The sequence below is a fragment of the Cynocephalus volans genome, chromosome 7 (assembly GCF_027409185.1).
Source record: "Cynocephalus volans isolate mCynVol1 chromosome 7, mCynVol1.pri, whole genome shotgun sequence".
Taxonomy (NCBI): domain Eukaryota; kingdom Metazoa; phylum Chordata; class Mammalia; order Dermoptera; family Cynocephalidae; genus Cynocephalus; species Cynocephalus volans.
Window position 1 is genome coordinate 134,034,027 of NC_084466.1, and position 18,447 is coordinate 134,052,473.

General features: G+C 33.4%; 1 protein-coding gene across 3 annotated transcripts in view; it reads right to left on the reverse strand.

Annotated features, from left to right (window-relative positions):
* NT5C2 (5'-nucleotidase, cytosolic II) overlaps positions 1-18,447 on the reverse strand; it is a 106,144-nt gene that overhangs the window by 64,460 nt on the left and 23,237 nt on the right. Inside the window, exon 1 of one of the 3 annotated variants that reach the window (XM_063101790.1) lies at positions 6,439-6,525. The exons of the other annotated variants lie outside the window; for them this stretch is intronic. Coding sequence (XP_062957860.1) covers positions 6,439-6,452 — 14 coding nt within the window. The 5' untranslated portion in view covers positions 6,453-6,525. Of the gene's footprint in view, positions 1-6,438; positions 6,526-18,447 lie in introns of those variants that run through there. 3 annotated transcript variants of the gene reach the window in all.

Genomic DNA, 18,447 nt, shown 5'->3' on the forward strand with positions numbered 1-18,447 from the left:
ACAAAGAATCATTAGAGACCATTATAAACAATTATATGCCAACAAATTTGAAAACCTGCAGGAAATGGATAAATTTTTGGACACATACAAACTACCAAGACCAAACCAAGAAGAAATAGAAAATGTGAATAGACCAATAACAAGCAATGAGATTGAAGCAGTAATCAGCAGTCTCCCAAAAAAGAAAAGCCCAGGACCGGATGGCTTTACTGCTGAATTCCACCGAATCTTTAAAGAGGAAATAATACCAATTCTCTTCAAACTACTCCAAAAAAGTGAAACACAGACCATTCTCCCAAACTCATTCTATGAGGCCAGCATCATCGTGATACCAAAACCCGACAAAAACAACAACATAAAAACACTATAGGCCTATATCTCTGAAGAACACAAACACAAAAATCATATGATTATCTCAACAGACACAGAAAAAGCATTTGACAAAATTCAACATCCCTTCATGATAGAGTCTCAGCAAATTAGGTACAGAAGGAAAGTATCTCAACACAATAAAAGACATATACGACAAACCCATAGCCAATATCATCCTGAATGGGGAAAAGCTGAAAGCTTTTTCCTTAAGTACAGGAGGAACAAGACAAGAATGCCCACTCTCACCAATCCTATTTAACATAGTATTGGAAGTACTAGCCAGAACAATCAGTCAAGACAAAGAAATAAAGCGCATACGCATTGGAAAAGACAAAGTCAAACTGTCCCTGCTTGCAGATGACATGATCCTACATAGGAAAACCTAAAGATTCTACCAAAAAACTCTTAGAGCTGATAAACGATTTCAGTAAAGCTGCAGGATACAAAATCAACATGCACCTGCATACTTACAGTCAACTAATATTTGACAAGGGCAACAGGAGTATATATTGGAGAAAGGACTGACTCTTCAATATGTGGTGCTGGGAAAACTGGATATCCATATAGAGAAGAATGAAACTAACCCATACCTCTCGCCATATACCAAAATCAATTTAAAATGGATTAAAGACTTATATATAAGACCCAAAACTATAAAACTACTAAAAGATAAGATAGGGGGAATCACTTCAGGAAGCAGGACTGGGCAACGACTTTAAGAACAAGACCCCAAAAGCACAGGCAACAAAAGAAAAAATAAACAAATGGGATTATATCAAAGTAAAAAGCTTATGCACAGCAAAAGAAACAGTTAACAGAGCAAAAAGATAACCTAAGAAATGGGAGGAAATATTCACAAATTATGCATTCGACAAGGGATTAATATCCAGAATATACAAGGAACTCAAACAACAGTAAAAAAAACAAGTAATCTGATTAAAAAATGGGCAAAGGAGCTGAATGGGCATTTCTCAAAGGAAGATATACAAATGGCCAACAGACACATGAAAAAATGCTCAATATCACTAAGCATCAGGGAAATGCAAATCAAAACACTGAGCTATCATCTCATGCCAATTGTACTGGCCATGTTCAAAAAGAGAATGACAAATGCTGGTGAGGATGTGGATAAAGGGGAACCCTCCCTACAATGTTGGTGGGACTGTAAATTAGTGCAGCCATTATGGAGAACAGTATGGAGTTCCTCAAACAACTACAGAAAGAACAGCCATACGATTCAGGCAATCCTGCTGCTAGGTATATACCCAAAGTAATGGAAATCATTATGTCAAAGGGATACGTGCACTCCCATGTTTACTGCGGTTCTGTTTACAATACTTAAGAGTTGGAACCAGCCTAAATGACTGTTGATGTACAACTGGATAAGGGAAATGTGGTATATATACACAACGGAATACTACTCTACCATAAAAAGGAATGAAATGCTGCCATTTGCAGCAACATGGATGAACTTAGAGAAAATTATGTTAAGTGAAATAAGCCAGGTACAGAATGAGAAATACCACATGTCCTCACTCATAAGTGGGAGCTGAAAAAATAAAATAAATAAAAAAGATAAAACAATTACAGTAACTCCTTGAACTTTCCAAAGGAGAGAATGGAACTGAGGCCACCAGGGGTGGGAAAGGGGAAGGAGGAGAGAAGGATAGGAAGAAATTGCTAAAGGGCCACAAAAAATGTTTATGTTGTATAACGATAAAATTTTTAAAATAATAAACTAAAAAAATAACTAAAAAATTTTCTAGAGAAAAGTCAGTATGAAGACATACATAGAACAAAATGTAAGATGATGATTTAATATAGCATCAATTGTAAAACTTATCCTGGTAAGAAGGTGGAAAATAATGTCCAAGAAAAAGTCAGCATGGTAGGAAATCCCACATAAAGCTAGGATATCAAAGGGCTATACCCATAATATGAGGATAAAGGAGAAATATATCTGCAATGCAGAAGAAGATCACAAAGAAATTTGTAGATCTCAGCCTTGACACTGAGTCTGGGGGGAGGGAAGAACCTCCATCTGAGAATTTAAACAAGTCTTGTAGATTGTGGTCTGAATTTACACAGCAGGATGGTTGACACTGGCCCCAGATAACTGAAAGAAAAGCAAATCTTTTCTGGAAGAACTCAACTTGAATTCTGGGTGGTATATTGCTACATACAACTCAACTTCAGAGATATTTAGATGCAAAAATAATGTTTATCTTAAAAGTGATAAAATACTAAAAGTGCTGATGACAATGTATATACTATCTTTCCACCAAAGATTTCAAAGCATATGTTAAAGAGATTCATCAAAAATGTTTAAAGAGGAGACATTAAAACTCCCTTCACCTGCATTCTCAAATGAAGAACTGTGGTAATGGGAGCAGGATGGTGGGGAATAAAAGAAAGGACTAACAAATAGAAAAAACACAAATTAAGGGAGAAACCAAAGACAATATCAGTATGTACTTCTGTAAATAAATCCACTATTGTAAAAACCTCAGTATAATTAAATACAGGTTTTTCCAATCCCTTTTTTCCCATTTTCCTCTAAATTGTTTTTTACTTTTTCTCTCCAATTTTTGGAAGACTGGTATATAGAAGCTAATTTTTTAAATGTAGCAAAATTTCAAGTGCCATTAATGAAAGTTCAAAATCTAGAACTTAAAATAAAAACAAATAACAAAATTCATTTTGGCCTCTTACCTACAAGACAACAGCTCTAAAAATAGAAAGCATTCTAACGACTCTAGAGAACAAGTTCAATCATGACACTAGAAGGAGAGTACATTTTTTCCTGCATTACACATCCTAGGAGCACCTGTATTTTCCCAAAGATATTCCCTTGAATATGAATAACCAACAACTTTTTTTATTTACAAAATTTTAAATCAGCAAGTTAAGGTGTTTCTCAAGTCTCATTCCCCCACCAACTTTACTGAAGTATAATTTACTTAAAATAAACTTTACCCATTTTAAGTGTAAAATTTGGTGAGTTTTGACAATTGTATACACTCATGTAACAACTACCACAATCAAGATGCAGAATACTTCCTTCAACCCCCAAAATTCCTTCATGTCCTTTTGCACCTACCCTACCTAAACCCTGGCCCCAAGCTGTCTGTGCTTTCTATCACTATAGTTTTCACATAAATGGAATCAATTATGTAGTTGTGTGTCTGGCTTCTTTTATTTAGCATAATACTTCTGAGATCCATCCATGTTGTTAAAGTATCATTATTAGTTCTCTTATTCCTGAGTATTCCATTGTATGGATATAGCACAATTTGTTTATCTATTCAGTTAATGAACATTTGGGTTGTTTCCAGTTTTTCTTCTTTTTTTTTTTCTTGGTGATCCATTGCTAAGAGTTATATTTTTTGTCTTTTTTCTTTCTGGTGTGTATGTTTTGTTTTTGACTATTATAAATAATGCTATGAACAGTCATATACAAATCTGTGTGGACATTTTATTTCTCTCGGGTAAATATCTAAAAGTGGAATTACTAGGTCATATGGTAAATGTATGTGTAACTTAAAAAGATACTGTCAAAACTCTTTCCTATTCTGCATTCATCAGCAATGCATGAGAGTTACAGTTACTCCATATTGTCAGTGTTTTTCATTTTAGCCACTTAAGCATGTGTGTCTCATTGTGGTTTTAATTTGTATTTCCCTAATGACTAATGATGCAGAGCATCTTTTCAAGTGCTTATTTGCCATATCTTTTATTGTAAATGGGGTTGGTTTATTATTGTGTTACAAGAGTTCTTCATGTATGTTGGATACTAGTCCTTTATCAGATAAAAATGTATTGAGAATATTTTCTCCTAGTGTGGCTTGCCTTTTGGTTTGCTTAATGATGTCTTTCAAAAAGCAGAGGATTTTCTTTTTTTTAATTTTGATAAAGTCCAATTCATCAATTTTATCCGTAATGTTTTTATGTATTTTATCTAAGAAATATTTATCTAATTCAAGGGCACAAAGATTATGTTTGATTTATGCTCCACCTTGTGTCATTTTTATGTAGGGTTGAGGTAAAGATCAGGGTTCATATTTTTCTATATGAATATTCAGTTGTTCTACCACACTGGTTAAAAACACTAACCTTTCACCATTGAATTACCTTGGCCTCATTGTTGAAAATCAATTGCCGATACATGTGTGGGTCTACAAACTCCTTATTCAGTTCCATGATCTATATGTCTGTTCTTACACTAATACCACACTGTCTCAATTACAATTGGTTTACATTAAGGCTCAAGTATAATTTTTGATGATTTAAATCTAATAACAATACTCTCCTATTACTATTGGAGAAATATTTCATAGATATAAAATAACAGCCTGTACTAAATGTCAAAATATCACACATACAAAAACGGTGACTATAAGAATTCTTTTCATCCCAAAGCGCAAAATTTATCCACTTATTTCTAAAGATAGCACAGAGAATAAAAGCTAATTGATTTCTCTTATATAATCCATGTACTTCAAATCACTTACTCATTATCTATGCAGACAATACAGGAATTGCCCCAGGGACCCCTAGAGATAAACCTAAAAGACTGTCTCAGCCTTTATGGTGTCCCTTGACTTATACAGGTCCCTCTAACTTCCTCTTTCTAACCAATTCTAACATATTCCTTACCACAGGGGAAAAATCAGTACTGATTTCCCAGGAATTTTAACTGCATCTAGAAATATAGTTCAACTTAAATCTACAAATTAACTTTATAAACAACCATGTGTGCAAGACTGACAAATACTCCAGCATCTGTGATAATCCCTATCATGAAAATTGCTTAACAACTGCCAATTTGTAGCCAGTGCCAGAAGAAAAGAAAACTTACAAACCTAAAGAGGCAATCCTTTCTAAATTTTCACATTCAGAAGAAACCTCAAAATTCTCATGACGGACCAGCCTGTGGCTCACTCGGGAGAGTGCGGTGCTAATAACACCAAGGCCACGGGTTTGGATCCCATATAGGGATGGCCGGTTGGCTCTATGGGTGAGCATGGTGCTGACAACACCAACTCAAGGATTAAGATCCCCTTACTGGTCATCTTAAAAAAAAAAAAAAAAGAAAGAAAAATTCTCGTGATGTCATGAGAGGTCTGAAAATAATACAGAATTACACCTCTGGTTAGTCTCTTTATTCAATAATGAGGTTTAAGAATAGCAATAAAGTGAGACAATTTTATTTTGCTCATAATCAATACTTGATTAGATTAAAATAAGTGAAAATGCAAGGTTCTAGAATCACTTCAAATTTTGCTATAGAACAAAGGAAGCAGGAAAAAAAAAAAATAGCTTCCAGAACATCAAAATTAAAATTCTACTGTATTTTTAAAGAATTTTTTGAGAGATCTATGTTCTATTTAATCATAGGGAATGTCTCTCCAAAATTAACCAGATATACTTATGCTTGAAGGCTAGAAATCAAACAATCAACAAAATGCAGTCATTAATTTGTCACCTATTATAGTAGTCACAAAAAGAGAATTCATAATAATTCAGTTTCTGAAGCATAAAAGAAAATAATAGAAAAACAATAAAAACCTAACACAAAACTATTTTATATTGTAAAACAAAGAAGAATAGGGAATTCTACCCTAAATTATTTTTTGCCTACACTGCCCAAAAAGAAACAAGATCATAGGCTGCTTTTCACTTCATCTTTCACACCATTTTACAAAGGCACTATTTGTTTAAAAAAGCCTTTGAATTTTTAAACTTCACTCAATTCTTTGGTAAAACACCACTGTTTGCTTCCAATCTTCATAAACATATTGTACCGAAAAACAAAATGAGTTTACCACAAAGTAAAAAACAGGGTACTGTACTATATCTTACTAAATTCCTATTAAGATTACCCATCGTCAATGCTCTTTCAAAACAGCAACAGCAGATCGCACATGAAACACTATAAGCTTTGAGCTGAATTTCAATCTCTGCCTCTACCTCCACTCGCAGACTGGCAGCACTGCTTATTAATCTCTCAATTCACTCAGATGACACCTCTTCGCTGAGAAAAGAAAGAAAGAATAATAAACTTACCCTTCCTTAGACATTCTCAAAGATCTACTTCCTCTGGATGAGAATACAGGGTCAACAAACAAGCTTCACTGATCTCTTGAGAACTGTAGCTCATTTGTTAAAGCACAGAGAACTCAGGCCCTGAGAGGCCCAACAAATTCGGGCACAATGCCGAACCCTAACTAGGCAATATCTCAGTTACCAATATTCTCAGCTTTAAATACTTAAAAACTAAGAAAAGAGGAAAAATTGGAGACCAGGAAAAATAACTAATGGCCTGAACTGTTTAAGACTGGCTGGTAAAGGAAGGAGACATCCAAATGGTAAGTTTCTGTAAGAGACAGGAATCCTTACTGGCAGACACGGAAAAAGCAAATTTACCCCCTAATGAGGCCCTCCCTCCAACAGCACACAAACGATGTGAGTTTCACAGAATCCCTAGTCAAATCATTTTTAGTTCACTGGGGGGGACAGAATAAATAATTTTATGTTCTAATTATGAGTTTAGTTATTTCTTCCCTTAGAAAATGAACAATGTGAACTACAAGAAAAAGAAATATTTATGTGCTGATCATATTTCAGGAGGAACTTAAAGTATTTCCACACAGTTCTTTTTTTCTAATTTCATTAATTGTTTTTAAGGAAAACATCTGTGTTCACAAATATTTCACTCAATTGCCTGAAAATTCCAGCTCATGTGAAAAGATATTTACAGATCTTTGGCATATGAGGGACAAATCCAGAACATTCTAAAGGTTAATTCCAAATCTCAAAGCAAGTTAAGGTTTGAAAGAAAAACGTCTACAACATTACTGCCTCCTGACAAATATAAAGCATAGGGATTATGCAACACGGGAAGAAATGTCTCCTAAAGTCTAAGAACACTGAGATGGCAAATTAGTCCTCCTAGTGGTGATTCAAAGTAAAAATAAAATATACATATCTTAAAGAAATAATACTTGAATTAAAAAAAAACACTTTATCTCTTTAATTATCTAAATATCTTACCATAAAGGTTTCTATTAGATACTAAATGTCTAAATAGTCACCAAGTAATTTAAAGCACTATCAAATACTATAAGTTCAAGATAAAATTATTTTCAGTTTATTAAGAAAAGTAGTATGGTGTAATGGGAAGAGAACGGGCACTGGAACAACTAAGTTTAAATCCCAGCTCCTCCACTTTCTGGCTTTGAATCTTGAATAAATTACTTAATCCAAATCTGAGATTTTTAATTTAGAGAGGAAAGATAACATCTGGTAGGGTTGTTGTCTGTCATATGTAAACACTCAAAGAACTATTGTAACTTGGGGGTGGGGAAACAGGAAAAGCCACTGAATTGTCAGGCATTACTTTGCCAATACATCTCTTGGGAAATGCTTTTTTAAAAATCCAAATCTGAAATTTTACATGAATATAAAGGACCTTCCATCGACTATCCTCAAACCAAATTCCATAAATAAAAGAATGCAAACTGAATATGGAAAAATGATCTAATCCTTGAGGGTGCCAGCTTCCCATGGATTCCCTGGATTTTCAGCTTGTGGCATCACAGCTCAGTGTGGCAGAAATAAATTTAATTACTATTTTAAGACTTTACTACTGGCAAAGAGAAAGGAAAACAAAAATTCTCCCTTGAACTTATAGAAGCTTCCTGTGCAAAAGATAAGGAATTGTCTGAAGATAATTAGCTCTTTCAAACTCCATGTATACATTCAACAAATATTTATATTATTAATATAAAATAATTAATAATCAATATAAAATTATTAAAACATTAATTTTATTAATTATAAATATTAATAAAAAGTCTATATGCCAGCTACCAATAATAAAAGATAGACATGGCGAACTTGCAAACTTTGATTGTAAGAAGCTCAAAGTCTACTAGAAGAGGCCTGTGTCCAAAAACAGTTATAAAGCAGTGTGTAATTGTAGAACTAGAGATATGCACAATAGAGAAGTGCATCTTTGTACTCCTGGCTGAGTCTAACTGAAAGACAGGATGAGGTGTTTGGTTTTTTTAAAAAACTGACACTGTGCTAAAGCTCTCTATATATTTATTATCTCATTTAATCCTTGCAATAACTCTATGAGGTAGAAATTATTCCACTTTCATAGGTGATAAAACAAAAGTTTATGATAAATACTGTGGTTCCAAAGAAATGAAATGGAATAATCCAAAACATTAATTCTAGGCCCAGGCTCTTAACCACCATTCTAAAATTATTAGCAGATATTAATCAGGATAAGAGGAAAAGAAGGGGTGGAGAACGTTACAACAGAAGAGGAACCATGAACAAAAAGCAGAGTGGCATAAACACCATGATGCGTAGGAGAGGGGGGAAAAAAACAAGATGCAGTTCAGACCTGATGGAATACGGAGTCTGAGAAACATGAAAATGGAAAAGAAAGGATGAGTCTTAGAAAGTCTTTGGGGATTTAGAATTTATCTGTGGCATGCTTGATGTAATACCACTAAAGGCTTTAAGCAGGATGATAATTTTAAAAATGAATTTGGTGGAGGGGGGAGTAGAAGTGGTGAACTGATGGGTACAAAACTATGCCATCTACCCTAAGTGAAACTGTATGAAACAACACAATGTACCCCACAAATATACAGAACTAAATGTTAAAATAAAAAAAATTTTTTTAAATAAACTTAAAAAATACAAAATAAAAAATGAATTTGAAGAGGACAAGGCAGGGAGACCTAATGGGGGCTACTGCAGTAATCCAGGACAGTGATGACAAGAGCCTGGACTAGGAGGATATTATCAGGAATGAAAAGAAAAGGCCAGAATCTAAAAATGAAAATGATTAGGAGATTCATATAGGGCGCGCGCGTGTGTGTGACAGAGAGAGAGAGAGAGAGAGAGAGAGAGAGAGAGAGAGAGAGAGAGAGAGAGAGAGAGAATGTGTTTAAATATGAGATTAAAAGTTAGGCTTGATGACTGTATTACTCTCCACTTCTTGGATCAATGGTAGTCATGTTCAGAAATGCTTTAATTTCCTAATAAATGTAATAAAATAAAGTCCTCTTTCAAAAAGCTTTGAAAAGGAGGTGTTTGGAAATAGCATCAGGAATATGATTCAGGTCTTTGGCTCTTAGACCAAAGTACATTAGGATTTAAATGTTTAATATATAACTGGAAACTATAAAAAGTGACATAGAAGATTTGAAAAAATATTTGAAAATGAAAGTCTAAAACAGAAAAATTATAAAGACCAAAATTAAAAATGCAATGATTAGATTTAAGAGATGAGACCCAAATGAAAAGAGAATTAGTGAAATAATAGGTAGGTAAGGAAAAAGCTTCCAGAATGTTACATGGAGAGAAAAAAAAGGATGAAAAATACAAAACAAAGCATAAGAGAAGAGAGGACACAGTGACAAAGTCTAACACATGTTTTGTAGAATTCAGAAGGAAAGTAGAAGGAGAATAAGGCAGAGACAATATATGAAAAGATAATGACTGAGAGCTGGGCAGTTAGCTGAACTGCTTAGAGCATGGTGCTGATAACACCAAGGTCCAGGGTTCTTGTACTGCCCAGCTGCAAGAAAAAATAAAAACTAAAATAGATGTCAGAATTTTAAAAAACTGATTAAAGACAAGCACAGAATCAAGAATTCCAATGAATCCCAAGCAGGATAAATCTTTAAAAATCCAAAGTTTATCACCTACCAACTTTGGGAAAACTATGGGTGAAAATGACACTTCTGATATGCCTTTTGCATAGTTCTGACTTTATTTTTTTGGCGGCTGGGTGGTATGGGGATCTGAACCCATGACCTTGGTGTGATAAGGCTGCACTCTAAAGTTTTCACTTTTGAAAGCATATTACTGCTATATATAATAATATTATAGATTATAATATAAGATGTATTATTATAATAATGTTGTTAAATGTCAATGGTATTAACAGTACATGGTAAATAATAAAAAATAAAAAATAAGTCAGTAAGAATGAAAAGAAAAAAACCACTTAACTGAAAGCAAACAAACAAATGAACTTAATGACACTTCATACAAATACCCTACCACACTGTAGAGAAATAGGCAAGAAAGAACTAATCCAAGTAACTAAAAAACACAGTACTTTACTGTATACCTTTAGTCTTTAAAGGCAGGGTAGAGTAAGAGAGTGAAAGAGTAGCAAACAAATGCTGAACTTTTTTTTTAGGTTTGTTTGTTAGTACATGGGCAGATCAATTTTGAAATTATTTCAGATGTGTTATTAGATTGAGCAAATGAGTAAATATATTGATGATGTTGGGAGCCAGTGTTCTCAATGTGGACTAGAATTGGAAGTAATAGTGTGAACTCATGACTTCTAAAATATGGATAAGAAGATGTATCCAGTGAAAATACCCTTCAAAAATAAAGGTAAAGACATCTCTAGAATACTCCACTCAACATCAATAGAATATACATTCTTGTCAAGAGCACACAGAAAATTATCCAAGATAAATTATATGGTAGTCCGTAAACCAAACCTCAATGAATTTAAAAGAAATCATACAAAATATGTTCTCCAATCACAATGGAATGAGAGTACAAATCAATAACAGAAGGGAATTGGGACATTCACAAATATGTGGAAATTAAACAACACAGTCCTAAATAAACAGTGGGTCAAAAAGAAATCACAAGGGAAATTTGAAAATACTTAAGAGCTGAATGAAAACAAAAACACAGCATATTAAAACCAGTGGGATGCAGCAAAAGCAGTGATTAGAAGGAAATTTATAGATGTAAATGCATATTTTTTTAAAAAATCTCAAATCAACACTCTAACCTTCCACCTAAGAAACTTAAAAAAAAAAGCAAAAATTAAGCTCAAGGCAAGATGGAAGAAAATAATATAGATTAGAAGAGAGATAAACAAAACACAAAATAGAAAAACACTGGAGAGGGGGAAAAAAAATCAATAAAACCAAAAGTTGGTTCTTTCAAAACATCAACAAAATTCAAATATTTAGCTAGACTGACCAAAAAAAAAAAAAAAAAAAACGAGAGGGAGAGAGATGACTCAAATTACTGTACTAATCAAGATTGAAAGCAGAGACACTACTACTGACCTTACAGAAATAAAAATAGATATAAGGGAATACTACCACATATAAACAATTATATGCCAACATATTAGGTAACTGAGATGAAATGAGCAAATACTTAGAAACACAGAAACTACCAACACTGACTCAAAAAGAAATAAAAAAATCTGTAGAAACCTATAAGTAAAGAGATCGAGTCAGTAATCAAAAAACTTCAAACAAAGAATATCTGAGAACTGATAGCTTCACTGTTGAATGTTTAAAGAAGTGTTTAAAGAAAAATTAATACCAATCCTCAAACTCTTCCAAAAAAATAGAAGAGAAAACACTTTCAAATCATTCTATGAAGCCAGTATTACACTTTGATACCAAAACCAGGCAAGATATCATAAGAAAAGAAAAATATAGAACAATATCAGTTATGAATATAGATGCAAAATTCCTCAAACTACTAATAAACCAAATCCGAGCAAAAAGATTATACACAATAACTAAGTGGGATTCATCCCAGCAATGAAAGGCTGGTTCAACATACAAAAACCAATTAACATAATACACCATGTTAAAAGGACAAAAACCACATGATCATTTCAACAGACACAAAAAAAGCATTTGACAAAAACCCTTTCCTGATAAAAACCTTCAACAAACTAGGAATAGAAACGAACTTCCTAAACCTGACAAAGTGCAGCTATGAAAAACCCACAGCTAACATACTTGTGATGAAAGACTGAAAGCTTTTCTCCTAAGGTCAAGTGTAAGAAAAAGATGTCCATTCCCATCAGTTCTATTCAACACTGTACTGGAAATTCTAGCCAAAGAAATTAGGCCAGAAAAAGAAATGAAAGGACTCCAAATTGTAAAACAAGAACTATCCCTACGTGTAGATATCATGATCTAATATATACAAAACCCTAAAAAATATACACATGCACAACACCATTAAAGCTAACAAACAAGTTCAGCAAAGTTGCAGGATACAAGATTAATATGCAAAAACCAGTTGTATTTCCATGAACTAGCAGTGAACAATCCAAAAACAAAATTAAGAAAACAATTTCATTTACTATAGCATCAGAAATAATAAAATACCTGGGAATAGATTTAACAAAAGAAGTGCAAGACCTGTATACTGAACACTACAAAATACTGTTAAAAAAGATTAAAGAAGATCTAAATAAATGGGAAGACATTCCATATTCATGGATCAGAAGACTTAATAGTGTTAAGATGGCAATACTCCTCAAACTGATGTATATTGATTCAATGTAATCCCTAACAAAATGCCAGATGGCTTTTTTTAATAGAAATTGACAAGCTGATCCTAAAATTCAAATGAATATAGAATACTTCAGAATAGCCAAAACGATTCTGAAAAAGAATGAAGGTGGAGGACTCATATCACAATTTCAAAACTTACTACAAAACTGCAGTAATCAAGACTATGTGGTATTGAAGTAAGTACAGACAAATAGATCAAAGGAATACAATTGACAGTCCTGAAATAAACCCATACATGTATGGTCAAATGATCTGGACAAGGGTGCCAAGACCATTCAATACAAAAAGAATATTCTTTTCAATAAATGGTGCTGGGACAACTGGATATTCACACGCCAAAAAAATGAATTTGGACCCCTATCTTGTATCATACACAAAAAGTAACTAAAAATGGATCAAAACCCTAAATGTAAGACCTAAAACTATAAAATTCTCAGAGGAAAATATGGGTGTAAATTCTTGTAACTTTGGATTAAGCAACAGTTTCTTAGGTATGACACCAAAAGCACAAGCAACAAAAGAAAACTTAAACTGGATTTCATCAACATTAAAAAACATTTGTGTTCAAAGGACACTATCAAGAAAGTGAAAAGTCAACTCACAGAATGGAAGAAAAAAATGTGAAAATCTTATATTTGATAAAAGTCTAGTATCCAGAATATATAAAACATTTTTACAACTCAACAATCAAAAGACAAACAACCCAATTAAGAAATGGGCAAAAGATGTAAATAGACACATTTCCTAAAAGAAGGTACATAAATGGCCAATAAGAACATGAAAATATGCTCAACATCATCCAGTCATAAGGGTAACGCAAATCAAAGCCACAATGGGATCACTTCACACACACTTGGATGGCTATAATCCAAAAGACAGACAAAAACAAGTGTGGTGAGAATGTACAGAAATTGAAACCCTCCACACATCGCTGGAGGGCATGTAAAATGATGCATCCACATTGGAAAACAGTTTGGCAATTCTTCAATAAGATAAACATACAGTTACCATACAACCCAGCAAATTCCACTCCTAGATATATACCCAAAAGAAATTTGTCTGCACAAAACCATAATGGTCAAAAAGTGAAAACAACCCAAACGTTAAGCAACAAATGAATAGAAAAACAAAATACGATATATCCATACAACATGGATTAACCTTGAAAACATTACGCTAAGTGAAAGAAGTCAGAACACAAAAGGCCACATATTGTATAATTCCATTTATATGAAATGTCCAGAATAGGCAATTCCACAGAAAGTTGATTAGTGGTTGCCAAGGGCTGGAGGGAGGATATACAAGAGTACTTCAAAAAGTTCACGTAAAAAATGGAATTGAAAAATAATACAAATCTTTCCATGAACTTTTTGAAGTACCCTCATAGAGAGTTATTCCTAGTGGGTGATGGGTTCCTTTCTGGGTTGATGAAAATGTTCCAGAATTAAACAGTAAAGATGTTGCCCAATCTTGTGAATATACCAAAAACCATGAGTTGTAGACTTTACAAGAGTGAATTTTATAATTAACAACATCTGTTCCTAAAAAGATTATTGAGAGTGAAAAGCAACAAGAATGTGGAAGAAGATAATCACAAATACACCTGACAAATAACTCATGTCTACAAGGTATATAAAGATGCCCATGCAAAAACTTGTGTACAAATGTTCAAGGCAGTATTATTCATAATAGCCAAAAATTAGAAACAACCAAATGTCCATTACAGAAATAAAGTGTGGTATAGCCATACAATGGAATATTATTTGGCAATAAAAATGAGCAAAGTGACTGGGTGCTTTTCCTCCAGCCTCCATTGCTAATTTCCTCATTGCTTTTTCAGCCTCCATTAAGAGTCTCCCTACTGCTCTTTATGCCTCCACCCCATAGTTCAATCTCAAAGCCAATGCCATGTGTTTTAAGTTTATCGTATGGCTGTACTCCACCTCTCTAAATTGCCCCAAAATTTAGTTGCTTAAAACAATAAAAAATTACATCTTAAAAATAAAAAAAGACTGAGACATGCTACCACACAGATAAACCTTGAAAACATTACACTAAGTGAAAGAAGCCAGACACAGAAGGCCACAAATTGTATGATTCCATTTATATGAAATGTCCAGAATAGGCAATTCCATACAGAAAGTAAAATGATGGTTTCTGGGGGCTGAGAATAGAAGGGAATGGGCAGTGACTACCAGTGGGTTTCTTTCGGGGGTGATGAAAATATTCTGGAATTAGATGTAGTGATGGTTGCTTAACTTTGTCAATATACTAAAAACCACTGAATCATATACTTCTATTTTATATTATGTGAATTATACCTCAATAAGGCTGTTTGTTTTTGTTTTTTTTTTTTAAATACACACATATGAAGAACTTCCACAAATCAATAAGAAAAAGAAAGAAAGAACACAATTGGCAAACAACTTGAATAGGCAAGTCACAAAAGAAGATCTCCAAACGGCTAGTTAATACATGAAGAGGTGTTCAATCAAATTATTCATCAATACAAATTAAAACCAAAAGGAGATACAACTATACATGCACCAGAACAACTTCTAAATTAAACATACAATTAAAAAGATTAATATAAAAGTGCTGGTGACACTGCTCTCATATACTCTAAGTAAAACTGTAAATCAGAGCAACTGCTTGGGAAAGCTACTCTGCAATATCTACTAAAACCAAATATATGCTTATTCTATGGCCAAGCAATTCCATTCCAAGGTAGAAACTAAGAGAAATGAGTGCATATATCCACAAAAAGACATGTTCAAGAATGTTTATAGCATCATTACTCTTATTTTTTCAAAATTAAAACACTGTAATATTGACCTTTTTGAGTATACACTTGTATACATTTTAACACATTTATAGATCCATGTAATCACAATTTGAATCAAAACAGTTCTGTCACCCCAAAAAAACTCTTGGCTGCTATTCTTTTGTAGTCAACTTCCCTCCTCTACCAACTCCTAGAACCCACTAATCTGTCCTTCACAACTGCAGGGACCAAAAGAGTCCATTAAAGTGAAATAGGCCATCTAAATATAAATAATATTTCCTCAACATGAATTTCTTACTATAGGATTTCATTAAATCTAAGATCTGCTCTCTTTTATTCTTTCTCTTCCATGCCACCAACACTACCACCTTTCTTTTTCATTTTACTTTTACATATATTGTTTGTGGAAGAAGCACAGAGGGGAATTGTGGCAGAGAAACAAAGGGAAAATGTTTTAGGATTCAATACCTTCTTTTGAACAATAAAGTTTAGAGAATTTGTACCCCATAAAGTAGTATCACTGCTCATTAAAAAGAGCAACTAGCATCTAGGACAGTCAAGAAATACATGTAATGTAAGAAAAGGTATGTCACTGAGAATTGGTTTTCCATTTTGCCATCTGGCCAGTATGGGGATCAGAACCTGTGACCTTGGTGTTATAACACCACGCTCTAACCAATCAAGCTAGCTGGCCAGCCCAAGAAAATTTTAACTAACCTTTTTAATTTTGAGATAACTGCAGATTCACATACATAGCAAGAAATAATAAAGAGAGATCCCATGTACCTTTTACCCAGTTTCCCCCAGTGGGAACATCTTGCATAAATATAGCACAATATCACACCAGGAAACTGACATGGATACAATTCACCAACCTTATTTGGACTTCACCAGTTTTACATGCACTCGTGTGTGTGCACGTGCACATGTAGATTGACGTAACCACCACTAGAGATGAAAGAGTTCCATCACAAGAATTCCCTGTGCTACCATTTTATAACACCACCCACCTCCCTCCACCCATCCTAATCCCTAACCCTTGGCAACCACTAATACGTTCTCAACCTCTATTAATTTTGTCATTTCAAAAACGTTATAGAAATGGAATCATATAGTGTATAACCTTTTCAGATTGGTTTTATTAACTCAGCATACTTTTCTTGAGGGTATATCGAAGTTGTTGTGCATATCAATAGTTCACTTCTTTTTACTGCTGAATAGTATTCCATATGCAGAATGTCTTGGGGGAAATAAATAAGCTAAAAAAAATCTTACCAGTCCCTGAATCCTCATCTGTCCTCAGGAATGTGAAACACTAATCAAAGCATTAGGATGATATATGAGGGTACTTCAAACAGTTCACGGAAAAATTAGTATTATCTTTCAAGTCTATTTTTCCATGAACTTTTTGAAGTACTCATACTAACAAAAAAGTTCTGATATTCTACATCAATTTTCTTATTCTGACATGATATATCCCATCTGTATATTATTTAAGGATCATGGCTCCTTAGCATTCTTGAGCACCTATATTTACCATGTGATTTTCAACTTATAAAATAGCTATTGACTTTTTAAAAATTTATCCATTTGAATATTTGAATTCATACTAAAATGACAGCTTATTCAGCTTGATTGATGGCAATTAAAAAGCTGAATGACATTCATGTGATAGCTATAAGTGGTTAAGAGAGAAAGAAATTAAAATTTATCAACCTGGCAGTCTCTGTATACATATATAATATCTGCTTTCAGTTTGAAGGTAAAAAAAATAATCATAAATACTTCTAAATCTACTAGTGTGACAAGCTACAGAAACTTCAAAATTATTTTACATATGTACACAAATTCCTTTTTACTCCTTAAACATATATAATAAATTTACTTTGATTTGAGAAGGAAATATTACTCAACCAGTTTAAGACTGGTATGGCTTTGGAGGCCCAAATTTCAATTAAAAATTTTTTTTCAGATAAATACACAAATGTCTTTTTAAAACTTTAAAGAGAAAATGATTGCAATGTCTTTTACAATAAGCCAAAGAACTGTTTAACCAAAAATTCAAAAGCCTAATTACTTATCTAATTTCAGTGCAACATCATAAAAGTCACTGCTGAATTCATAAAGAAAAAGCCAATTCACTGTCTCACAGAAATGCTGCTGTACTGTAATCATCAGACCTTTAAAAGGGTAAAACCAAATACCTGACTTCCTCAGCATCCTGGGCATGGTCAATGTGGACAGCAGATGAAAAATCTACTGGTTCCATTCTTGAACTTGGTAAATACAAATTCTGATCTGTATTAATCACTAAAAGTGTTAAACAAGAACTATTTAAGAGATGATTTTCTAACCTGCCTTCTTCAGGTCAACTGTAACATCTGAGCTGTTCAGCCTACCTTCTGAGTATATAGCAAAACATATTCTAATGAAGGGTTTGGCCTGATGATTATTTGCAGCCCGGAAAATTGAACAACCATAATAAGGAAATGGAGGAGGAAATACAGTCATACATTCTGAAGGCCAGTTTCTTAATAATGACATATGTCCATCATTTCCACATTGAAATTTAGAAGACCAATAATAAGCAAGAAAAAAGCTCGAAATTAAGTGTTTATTTACCTAACTAAGAATATTTAGATTCTCCTAAAATGAATTTTTTTTTTTTTTTTTTTAAAGATGATCAGTAAGGGGATCTTAACCCTTGACTTGGTGTTGTCAGCACCACGCTCTCCCAAGTGAGCCACAGGCCAGCCCCTAAAAGGAAATTCTAAAGCAGCACATACAATGTATAGTTTATGATAATGATCATTATAGTCTGCTTCATTTAACCAACGCTAAATTACCAACTCAAATAAATGTTTTAATAAAATGCCCTGGAAAAAAGTATATTCTACAAATTGA